This window comes from Arachis hypogaea, chromosome 3 (genome assembly GCF_003086295.3).
Source record: "Arachis hypogaea cultivar Tifrunner chromosome 3, arahy.Tifrunner.gnm2.J5K5, whole genome shotgun sequence".
NCBI classification, from domain to species: domain Eukaryota; kingdom Viridiplantae; phylum Streptophyta; class Magnoliopsida; order Fabales; family Fabaceae; genus Arachis; species Arachis hypogaea.
The window spans coordinates 43,074,316-43,087,521 of NC_092038.1; the positions used below are offsets into that span (position 1 = coordinate 43,074,316).

The window sequence follows — 13,206 nt, forward strand, 5'->3', positions numbered from 1 at the left end:
TTTAATAATAAAAGAATAATTTTTAAAGGATATTTTGGTAAGTAAAATTTAATAATAAAAAATAAAATTTTTGTTAATGGGTATTTTTTTAAAAATAATTTATTTTTTCTTAAAAAATGGATAAAGTTAACATTAGTTAACACAAAAAATTTAAAATGGATTAAGGATGAGATTTTTAAAAGTTAGAAGGGAGGGGAATGTACATTTATAAAATAGAGAAGAAGGAAGTGTCATTTTAGCATCTCGCAGAAGAAGGAAATAGAATTTTCTCTAAATATATATATATATATATAAACCTAATAAAAAATTTAGTAAAACTATAAAAATTAACAGAATAATTACATTTTTTTTATTTCACATATCTAATCCAAGTAATAATTTAACTAAAAAAAATGCTAAAAAATCATCCGAATTTATTATTTTGACCATCACTTAATTATCCTCCATTCATATCGATTTATGGAAAATCATATCATTCATCAAGAAAGAAAGATTTTTTCAAGAGGGTCCCCTATGAGATAGAGGTCTTGATTCCCATTAGTCGGGTCCTCACTCCTCCTCTAAAGCCCTGCCCCCTCCCTTAACTTAAAGAACCCCCCAAAAAAATATTCTATTTGAAAGGAAATCTGTGGATGTTGTTGTTATAAAGGCTTCCCAATCCTCTCAGAATTGTAGAAAGACAGGGGATGGGGGTTCCATAGGAAAAAAGTGTAGGAGTAGGCTTTGATAGGCATCACTAGATGGATAATCAACTAGAAAAGCCGATAGCACAAACTTAACATCAGAATCGATAGACATATAATGAAGAAATGTTTTTAGTCTAATTCTTTTAATTTAAGAACATACTTTATCTCATATTTTTAAATATTGATAATTAACTAATGACTAAAAACAATAAATTCAGACATCACTCTACCATTACTCTTTAACTAGTGACAAATTGGTTAATTCAATATATAAATATCCTCAAAATTTTTGGAAGAAGTAGTGAAAGAAGAATGGCACCAATTGCATATGTTCTAAAGCAATTGCCATGTGAGCTTAACTCAACCCTTTACCTTTCAATTCTAGTTGGCACCATTAGCATCCTTCTTGTGCTTAATCTCATCATCACAAGAAAAAGAAACAAATCCATTAATCTTCCACCATCACCACCAAAGCTACCTTTCATTGGAAACCTTCACCAATTAGGAACATTGACACACCGTTCTTTCAAAGAACTCTCCAACAAGCATGGCCCTCTCATGTTCCTTCATCTAGGGCAAATCCCAACACTAGTGGTTTCGTCGGCGAAAGTAGCCAAAGAAATCGTCAAAAACCAAGATATTATTTTCTCAAACCGTCCCCAAACTACGGCCGCAAACATCTTTTTTTATGGTTGCAAAGATCTAGGGTTTATGCCCTACGGTGAAGAATGGAGACAGAAAAGAAAAGTTTGTGTTCTTGAACTTCTAAGTCTCAAAAGGGTTAAATCTTTTCTCTCAATAAGAGAACAAGAAGTTGTAGAACTCGTTGATACTATTCGAAAAGCGTGTTCAAGAGACGACTCGCCGTCATCTTTTGTGATTAATCTTAGTGAGTTGATGATTGCTACATCAAACAACATTGTTTCAAGATGTGTTCTTGGACAAAAGTATGATATCGCAGATGGGAGTGGACATGGAAGCTTTGGAGAGCTTGGGAGGAAGGTGATGGGGCAACTCACTGAATTTTGTGTTGGTGATTTCTTTCCTACATTGGGTTGGATTGATGTTGTTAGAGGCTTGATTTCTGAATTTAATGCTACCTTTGTAGAATTAGATTCTTTCTTGAATGGGGTAATTGAAGAGCATAAGAAAAATAAGAAGAATGATGGTGAGGATGATAATAAAGACTTTTTGGATATACTTCTTCATCTTCAAGAGAAGGGTTTGCTTGAATTTAAACTCACTCTAGAAGATCTCAAAGCAATGCTAATGGTTTGTTCTTCTCTTCCCTTCTCGTCAATAATTATTCATTTTTTTTAAACATTTTCTTATGAAAAATGAAAATAAAAAATTATCTTTTTACTTTTTTTTTTCAAAAAATCAAAATTAAAAAACGCAGATAAATCAAGAGGAATACTAAAAGCTCAGTAAATTTTATAATTTGTAGTCATTAATTAGTCATCAATTAGCTATTATAAATATTTTTAATAATGTAAAATTATATATAATAGTGTGAGATTATTATTTTTTCTTGCTAATTAAGTGTTAGCCAATTTTTAATAAAAGTATTGATTCCTAAACTTTTTCATAAAACAATTCATAATTAGTGGAGTTTCTATCACTTTTAAGCAAGTTACTCTTATTTTTTAAATTTCTCCGTTGAATTTTAAATAAATTTAGATTGATCTAATAATTAATTATTAATTTATTTAAGTAAGTATCAAAAAATTTAAATTTTATTTTGTGTATGTAACAATTCGTTGACATAACAAATTCTTAATTAAATAAAATTTAGATTTATCATAAATTAATTTTTATTTTGTCAAACTAAAAAATACCATAAAAAAAATCATTGCACATGTATGTGTACACTCCTAGATGTATGTGTAAGTACACCTAGAAATTGGAGGAAGTAACATGCAATACACTTATGTAATTATGACATATTTTATAAAAACCCATATTAGATTTGCTGTTAATTAATCTATTATTTACGCGTTGGTCATGATAACTGTGTTCATTAATGGAGGGAGAGAGTATATACTTGCTTAGAGCGACGATTCTTTAATATTAAACTTGAATCATTGCATTGTAATCCTATTTGTAGTGTTGACATTCATTTTAACATTTTTAACCTAGGTATGCATATACATGTTTAATTTTATAGTAGACATTATTATAACCCTGATATTTTTTTAACAGCTAATACATTTTTTATTTTATTAATTAAAAATAATTTAAATACATAATTAATTAATAACAATTATTTTTTTTACCAGTGTCAAAATCAAATATTTGGTGTATGATCAGTAGTATATATTATTATACACTTTTTATATTTTGTTCTATTTTTCACTTTATTCTTTATTATTAAAAATCTATTTTTATTACCTTCAATAATTTAAATTATGTGTGGTGTTTAAGTAACACCTACTTTAAAGGTCAAATAACATCATTTCCTTTAATGAAAATATTTGATAATAAAAATTTATTTTATTTAATATTTATTAATTCTAACAACGATTAATAAATACTAAATAAGATAAATTCTGTCTGTTTTTTATTTTTCTAATATTATGGTTTCTATAATTAATTTATTTCATTTTATTAATTGTAGGACATGTTTGTTGGAGGGAGTGATACTACTTCAACAAATTTAGAATGGATTTTTACTGAGCTCCTTAGGAACCCAAATACCATGAAGAAAGTTCAAGAAGAGATAAGGAGAATTGTTGGTAACAAATCAAAGGTAGATGAAAATGATATAAATCAAATGAACTATTTGAAATTTGTGATCAAAGAAGGTCTTAGGTTACATCCACCTGTTCCTATCTTAGTTCCTAGACAAACAACATCAAATGCAAAAGTAAAAGGTTATGATATTCCTTCAAAAACAACTGTATATTATAATGTTTGGGCAAATTCATAGGGACCCTCAATTATGGGAGAATACTGAAGAGTTCATTCCTGAAAGATTTGAAAATATACAAAATGATTATAAAGGACAAGATTCCAATTATTGCCATTTGGTACCGGAAGAAGGGTTTGTCCTGGAATTTCATTTGGAATTTCTTCCACTGAAATTATTCTTGCTAATCTTTTATATTGGTTTGATTGGAAGCTACCTACTAATGAAAATGGTGAACTAGTGCAAGACATAGACATGAGTGAAATGTCTGGGATCACTGTTAGCAAGAAAGTGCCACTTCATCTTCATCCCATACCATATTCTCTTTGATTAATTAAAATCAAGATATGTTTGTGAGGGTCTTGATTTTTAAGACTTTGTTTTATCTTATTTATTGTGAAAATAACTTTGTTACATGTAATAGACTTTGTTTCTCTTGTACGGTGGTGAAACTTATTATCGGTAATGCTACAGAAAAATTAAAAAAAAAAACAGTTAGAACTTGTCTTATTTAATATTTATTAATTGTTATTTATTAATAATTGCTGCAGTAATAATTAATAAATATTAAATAAAACAAGTTTCGGCTGATTTTGGTTAGTTAAATTTTTTTATTATCAAACATTTTTGTTTATTATATATAAAACGAACCTGATATTTGTACCACTAATAAATGTTTAGTTTTGGTAACTCAAGGAAATAATAATTGCTTATTATTGGAGTAATTTGTCATTTTCTTACCATGAAAAATTAATACGATGGTAATTCTAATAATGAAATATTAAAGTGTTCACAATTCTAACTAAAATATATATAAACCAAAAGGTTAGCTTGATAAACCAACAAATGAATTACCCATATCTTTTTTCATAGATCTAGTTGGAGCTAACCAAAAGGTGTCAATTCATTTGTCTATTAATACATTTTTGTTTTGAAGTTGTTAGATTTTCATCTATTTCAGTTATTTATATATGTTATTATATGTGATATTAATTGCTTGAAAATAAGTGTTTCTATATGGTGAATTTTTTATGCAATAATTTGATCAAGGATAGTGGTTAACAATTTGTAATTAACTATGAACTTAGTATTGTCGATTTAGTGTACCCTTATGCAATTATCTTAACTTTAATTAATCAGGTATAATTTATAGTAAAAAAATAGTACAAATTATTTTAGTTTATTATCAATTTAATTTTAATATTATGTAAAAAATTGCAGCAATTTAAAATTGTCGTAATTTAAAAAAATATATTGCAGCAATTTAAGATTATTGTAATTTTATTTTTTAAGACCAATAAAAAAAATAGCGACAATTATACTACGAGTTGTTAGAAATTACCACAAATTTATTTGTCGGCGTCTTGAAAGATATCCACTTTTAAAGCACTACGAATTTATTTAGTGGTGGTTTGAAACTGTTGTAAAATCTTTAAAATATGTCATTAATGTTTTTTTTTCTTGTAGTAATACTAATTGAAAAAAATGAAGAAGGAATGAAGAAGAAGAGAAACTGAATTGTATGATTATTCTTCTTAGTTATTGTAAAAGAATGTTACAATGCAGTATATAATGAACTTAATTCAATCACTATTTTAGAGCATCCCAAGAGAAATGATTAATTTATTTGGAGTTAGTTACCTTTTATTGGATGCCTTGCTGGCTAAGTAACCGAATCTCTCTTATAACTAACCAAATCAGATTATGTTTTGGTAACACTCCCATCAATTATCAAAGTAGTAGTAGATACGTGTTTTTCTCTGTATACATACTAAGTTAATTAAACATAAAAATGGTAAAATTTTAAGGTGGAAATAAAACATATAGAATATTGTTAGCTTGAGCAATATTTAATATAATGGAATATTGTAATAAAAATTAAGGTCTTACAAGACAACGAATTATGTTAACTTATTAGTGGCTTTTGATTTTCTGTGATTTGCTGAAGTTTAACACTATCTTTAAAATTCATACAAATTTAAAATAAAACTTTTATACGAAAAATTGTATTAAAAATATAAATATTTATGTACTTTTTTTAATTTAGACTTTTTAAAAAATGACTTCATAACAAAGGAGAATTGAACTTGAGGGGTACTGTGTAGTTTTAGGAAGAAGATAATTAGTTATTAGGGTTTGTAGTTTTTATATTACTTTTGTTTCTTTTTCTAGTATGATTTTCATACTTTGGTAGTTATAGCATGTTGTAGTAAAAAGTATCTATGACTATATGAGTTCACCTTCCATTACTTCAAAATTTTTGTGAAACTTTATATTATTGAAGAACATAATATTTTGAAATTTTTTTGTAATATGCATTTAGAAAATTAATCTGTTTATTTAATTTATTTGTGTTTATTTATTTATTTCGTTTTTCTCCCAAACTTTTTTTTCCAAACAAAATAATGGGTTTAGGGGGTTATTTTCTCAATTCAAATAAATTTTTTGGTGTTTTTATGTGAGTTTTTGAGTGTTGGAAAAAAATATTGCAACAAAGGTAGAAGGAATAAAAAATGTATAAAAGGAGAGGGTATGAAAAAATATTGCAACAAAGGTAGAAAAATATTGCAACAAAGGCAGAAGTGTATGAAATAATGGCTTATATATATATATATAAGGAGAGGGTATTGTTTAGTGTTAGCAAAAAAATATGCCAATGAAGGGTGTTAAGAGGAGATAATGTATTTGATGTGAATAACTTCTATTATTATGAGTGTTAATTCCTGTATGAAGATGAGGTATGAATATTTGATTTGGTACTTAGCTTATTATTGAAAGTCTGAATTTTTTAAAAGGTGAAAGTCTTGCTATGTTGGTATCTCAAAAATAAATATTTAGTGTGTTTAAATTTAAGTGGGGATAAACTCTTTTTCATGTTTTAGTTTTTTTTTTTTTTTGCATGTTTTTGTAATTTTTTAAGTTTTACTTTGTTGTTGATGTAAGATTCTTTGTGTTTGATTTTGACTTGATTCATTTTAATTGATTATTTATTTTTTATGACAATACTAAAAAAAATTTAATTAATTAAAAATCAATTTTTTTACGTTTCTTCTGTTTTTGGGTCGAATGTTGTAACTTAATAATAAAAAAAAATAATGAGATAAGATTAAGCCTAATCCACAACACCAACAAACGAACCTTACATATATAAGAGAAATAGCATTATTGGAAGATACAAAATTCAAACACAATAAACTACCTCTCTTTTCTTTTTTGGTCGTTGAAAAGGATCATGGGGATCTTTGTTCTTTCTAACACGCCAACACGGTTTGCAGGTTTTATAAAAATTTTAAAATATATTTTAAAAAAAAAAACTGACAAAACTTAAATTGTATTAAAACCCCTTAAGATAACATTTTTGACATTCCCGATTTCAACCTTGTCTTCCAAGTGTGCGAAGATCAAGGAGACCAAGGCCCACTTCCAAAGAAAGACAGGGCCAACAATGGGAATAAATTAAAGGATTCATCTATGGTATTCTAGAACTATATATTAAATTTTTTTTATAAGTATTCTAAGTATTCTCATATATGATGAAAGAGGAGTTATTTTATTCTATTTAGTTTGTATGTAAATTTCTCTTTTCTTGTATAATACTAAAAAAATATATATTAAATTTATAAATTTAAAAAATTATTATTAAAAATATAAAAATTTAAATTTTAATATATTTATTAAATAAAAGTATTTAAAAATTTTTATTAATAATAAATTAAATATATATTCTTAAAATACATATCAGTTAAATTCTAAATTAAGTTAAGAAAGAACAAAGTAAGTCTAATGGGACAGTTAGGCTGCGTTTGTTTACAAGAATAGGACAGGACAAAATACTGAGAACAGGACATGATAAGATACTGATGGATAGAGACACAAATTTTTTGTGTTCTTGTATGATAAACTAAAATAAATTATGAAAATCTAATTTATTCTCATTTTTTTCATTCAAAAAAATTTGAGATGAAAAATATAATTATAAAAAATTAATAAAAATAATGAAAGAAAAAATAAAAAATAAGTTGTATTCTTCATTAGTGTCTCTGTGTCTTTCCTGTCAGGATGGACACAAAATATATTAATTAAGTGTCTCTGGACACATTGTCTTTGTTTATGTCTTCTCTGCCAAACACGATTTTGTCTCTCTGTGTCATTGTCTTAGTGTCATGTTCTGTAAACAAACGCAGCTTTAGGGTGTGGTTGGCAAAGACGTTAGAGTAAAGAGAAGTGCGTTTGAATTTTTTAAATGTTTTATTTGTATATTTGACAACTTTTTTATCATTTAAAAGCAGAAGTGATTCTATTCTTTAACTCATATTTACCAGCAAAAGCTACAAATTCTTATTTTTGTGTTCACTTTTTTACATTGGACTGAAAATTTTTTTATATACCAATTATGTCTTTCATTGTTCATATATTTGTTATTTGTTTTATGATATTTTTTTAATACTCTCCCATGCATATTATTATTTTTTTATAAAATTTTTGTTATTTTTTATTTATATGAATTTTTTAACTGTTATTGTTATTTTTTGTGTAAAATATTTTTTTGTTTTATATTATAATTTTATTAATTCTATTAGAGTAAAAAGTAATGAGAATACTAAAAAAATATTAAAATTTATTTAAATATCTAAAATAAAATTATAAAATAATATAAAATAATTATTTAAATTTATGTCTCTTTTTATAATTTTTTATCTAAAAATAATTTTAAATAATGTAAATCAAACAATATTTAATTTATCATAAATTATTTTAAATAAAAATTATCAAACATAAATTACGTTAATATCAATTTACTTTTAATCAAAATTAATTTGACAAATTTAATTTTATACAAACTTCTGTTTACACATATTTATGGGGAGTTGGATTTAAATTAATGATCAGATTCGCAAGATAATTATCTGAGCATATGGAACACGATCTAATATTCAATAAATTTAGCCGACAAACTAATTTTTAAACCAAGTTCAATTAAGTAAAGTTTGTTAAATGTATTTTTTTTTTCACACTACTTCTTCTTCTATGTAGTGTTTTTTAACAAAGTTGTTGACATTATTGTTGTTTTGTCTCCTTCTTCTTCTCTTATTTTTATTATAATTCATTCGCATTCTTAAGTAAACTTTATATAGAGCTGAGATTGATAATTCATTTTCATTAATAATTCATTCACATTCTTATTTTTATTATAAATAACACACCACATAAAAAAGTACAAGGGACCTCCATGATCCTTTTCCATGCCAGCCCCATTAAACATTAATAATTAAACTCATTTCTATTTTTTGGTCAGTGGTTGTGGTAGAAATTTAGATCTTTTAAATTTTAGTATTTTATTTTAAAAGATAAAATAAAATATTTTATCATTGAATTTTTTTTATATTTTTTTTATTTTACTTATAAAATAAATAATAATAAATTATATTTTATTCTTTAAATTAAAATTCAAAATTTTTAAAATCCAAACTAATTTGATTCATTATTTGAGGCAATTTATTATGACAGCTCCACCCCCTGTGTCACTTTCATTTTAATGAAACCAACATGTCTTTCTATAAATGGATTATATATAGGTGTCGCCATAAAAAACGTAACCACTAGAGACGTGGCTTTATATATATATTAATTATTAACCCAATCATTATCATTTACGTTTTTCATGAGAAAAAAAAATAATAAAATAAAATATTCAACGTTTTTCTTTTGCTATATAAAATAATGTGCCAATATTTGAGAACAGGGTCAAACGATGAAAAAGAGATTGTTAAGTTTACATTTTATTGTGATCGGACAAACACCAACTCAAGTAGATTATTACAAGCCTTTTAAACAAATTAATTAATTAAATTTTATATTTATACTTATACATTTTTTAAATTGTTAATATATTTATATTATATTATTTATCTCATTATCACTGTAAATAAAATAATTATATATTATTTATTTATTTACAGTATGTACTATATAAAAAATAAATAATACAGTACAAAAGTATATATAATTTTAAAAAATATATAAGTATAAATATAAATTTAATTTATTATTTAAAGAAAAGTCCTGTAGATTACACCTAAACTCTTTCTTAAATTTATATAAACACTATATATATATGCTTATTATTATATATAAAAGATGTGTTGCTTTGTTTATAATATGTATAAATTAAACAGTATAAGCCATAGACGGCACGGGCTCTTTACACTAGTAATGCCATGTGAAGTTCCAAATATATCTAATTTAAAATATCAATTCCCCAAGCATGGCTTAAAATAGTAGTTCATTATTAGCTTAAAATATTAGTTCATAATTTTTTTCCTTGCTCGAATTCGTAAAAATTCTTAGAAAATTGATCCAGCATGGCTTGATTTCGTACGTAACCAAATCAAGTTAAAGATACACAAAGTCATAAGTCATTAAAATAAGAAAAAGGTTAACGAATTAATATGGTAATAACATGTGTTTTTACGATACATGATAAATTTATTATTAATAAATAATTTTTAATATTTTATTTAATAAATATAAAATAAATATATTAAAAATTTAAATTTTTTATATTTTTTATCAATAATATTAATTAATATTTTAAGTTTATATTTTATTTTTATATTATTAAAATTATTTAAGATTAAGAATTTATATTTTATATAATTTAACTTTGTGCGATAAATTAAGATGCATATTTTTATTAAAAACAACATGGGATATATGCGAACGTGCAAATTTTAATTTTTTATAAAATATATATATGAGGGTATCACTTATATATAAATATAAAATATTTTTTATATAAATTGTAATAATATTTTAATATTTTATTTATATTAAAATATAAATTATATATTTTAATCATTTTTAATATTTTTTAATTGTATAAAATAAATTTTTAACCGATAATAAATGATAATATATTATTTTTAATTTTATTTTAAAAATAAAAATTAAAAATAAAATTAGATACGATTAATATATAATATTATTGAAATGTGTTTAAAGGTATATAAAAAAATATTTTATATTTTTTATTAAAATATAATTAAATATAAAAAATATATGTATCAAATAAATATTATATCTAATATAGGAACACATTAATTTAAGGAAGTATCCTGCTGCATAAGTTGTTAGGTTGTGTATGGAATAAAGCAAGGTATATACGCATCGAAAAGTGCGAAAACTAATATTAGTCTATTAATTACACGACATAGACATAAGTGATCTGCGTAGCGTCACAGTCATTAAAATTCATATCTTACACCCATACCCATACCAAACTACGTACTGAATACTCTAGGGTAAGTTTGTGTTTATGTGCATTTAACCGAGTATGGAGCTTCACACAAAACAACAGGAAAGGAATTAAGAATAATTATGTGTGGGCCACTTTTTTTTTTGTTTTATTATAATTAATTATGTGACGCTACCCTAGCTAGGAAATATTATTTTATTTTTTCTTCTTAGTAAGCCGTACACGTTCTTTTTCTTCCATTCCATTTTATTTTATTTTATTTATTATGCCCTTTGTGTATATGACTGTATCAAAACAAACTATACAAAGTTGAACTACATTATTTGCTTTAACCATAATATCCTCAAATTAAATATAAGGCATGGAAATAGACCATTTATTCTTTAATATGCTTGCAAGTGTCATAAATACAGATCCATCTCAATTTATTTAATCTAAAACATCTATCAACTCTAGCAGGCACAAGTGCACAACAACTATCAATGAGATGACAACCTGGCAAAATCAAATAAAGAAAAAAGAAAAGGTCTCTTTTTTACATCTTTATTTGGAAAAGAAAAAGTTCCCTAGCACAAGTCAAATAGAAGAAGGAAGAGGGAGAGGCACATATACTATAACAATTAATTTCAACCAATACTATAGTAGATTATCAAACAAATATAATATGAAACGCATTAATAATAAACTTTATTTTGTTAAATTTGAATATCGAATATTTGTTTTAGTTGGAAATACAAAAGTGCATGAAAATAATAACATACTCAACTCAATTCTAGAAAACTGAATTTTATCACATACTAGCTAGTGAATCAATAGGTAGATTAAATTATTTTGAAAGAGCTAGCTAGCTAGCTAGCTATCTTCAGATCCCTTAGTTTTCAAATATCTTCCCAAAAGTACTTGATGAAATCTTTCATGTGTTCCACCTGAAAATGCATGTACACCACCACAGCATATCCATTATCACCATCTTCATCTGGCATTAGAGCAATAACTGCTCTATCATAAGGGCACACACCAGCAGGACCAAAATAAAACGGTTTCCCCAACCCAAAATCAGCTTCATAAAACGGCATACTCATCCAACTTCCAAGTATAATATTAGGATTCCCAAAGAAAGGCACATCAGCTCTATACTCACCTTTCTCCAAGTACGGTGTCCTAATCAGATCCCAACGGTTTTCAAACCCTGCCACGTAATCCATTTGTGATTTAACAAACTCGTGATTCGACACTTTCTTAACGGCTTCTCTTATTTTCTGCGCCGCGTAACTAATCGGTTGAGACGTGATTTCTTTGAGGTAGCAAGTTGGCGTAACCGTCGGACCCAACGCGTTTCCGAAGTAGTTTTGAGGAAGTGGCGGATTCATTCTGTTTCGTATATCGACGTTGAATTTAACCACCGTTGGTTGATTCTCTTCAAGATTACGAGCTTTGCAAGCGCATCTCCATATATGCGCGCTGATAACTTCGAATCTGCTGTACGGTCTCTGAGATTGGTTATGAGGACCGTTACCGTTACCGTTACCGTTTCCGTTTTCAGTTACGATTGCATTCTTTTTGAGCTTCTGGACATGTTCTGATGTGAGTTTTAACAGCGCGAACGTCGTCTTCTTCTTTTGCTCTTCGATATTGTCGGTTCTTCCGAGGATGAGCGGCAGAGGCTTGAACTCCCGGTGGTCGAACCGGGGTGAAGTTAATGGCTCAGTTGATTTGAGCGCAGATCTGTCGAGAAACGGAAGCTCACTTGGATCTAACTTGGCTCCTCGAGTGAGCTTCGCCCATGAGTTGATGAAGCGAATGGCGGCCAGGCCGTCGCCTAATGGATGAGACCAAAGGATTCCGACTGCGAAACCGCCATCGCCGCCGTGGAACTTCGTTACCTGTGCCAAGAACAAAGGAAGCTCGTTCATTTGACGAGAGTAATCAACGGCTGGGATGAGTTCTTTGATGCCGGGTTGGTTTGGTGTGAAGTCTCCGTATTCCGCCATTGATTTCTTGGATTCGGCCTCGAGAAGCAAGGCTCCGTTTGCGTTGCAATCGAGTTCCAAACGACCGCCGGCCGTCCAGTTGAGCCTCCCGGCCAACGGATAGTAATGAACGAGAATCTCGCTGAGAGAATCTCGCATTCTCTCAACGAGGACAGTGTTGTTGTTCTGTTTTGACTTGTAAACGTAGATTGAAGGTGTATGACTCCATCGCCAGAGTTGGTCGTTGTCTGATAGCCATAGAAGACCCTTTGGAGTTTCTTCTTTTGGGATCACTGTATGAGTACCTAAGATTGTTACCATTGTTTCAGTCTCTCTCTGTCTATAACCTTGGTTGATTGCTATATCACACTATGATGATAGCCGTGA

The 13,206-nt window shown here is 27.1% G+C and overlaps 1 protein-coding gene and 1 pseudogene across 1 annotated transcript; one reads left to right on the top strand and one right to left on the bottom strand.

Annotated features, from left to right (window-relative positions):
* The first annotated feature begins 998 nt into the window (after nucleotides 1–998).
* On the top strand, nucleotides 999–3,924 carry LOC112770363 (phenylacetaldehyde oxime monooxygenase CYP71AN24-like; annotated as a pseudogene).
* A 7,590-nt stretch (nucleotides 3,925–11,514) lies between these two features.
* LOC112790431 (spermidine hydroxycinnamoyl transferase-like) lies at nucleotides 11,515–13,206 on the bottom strand. The gene has a single exon (XM_025832837.3). The coding sequence runs from the start codon at nucleotides 13,138–13,140 to the stop codon at nucleotides 11,728–11,730; it is 1,413 nt and encodes a 470-aa protein (XP_025688622.1). The 5' UTR covers nucleotides 13,141–13,206; the 3' UTR covers nucleotides 11,515–11,727.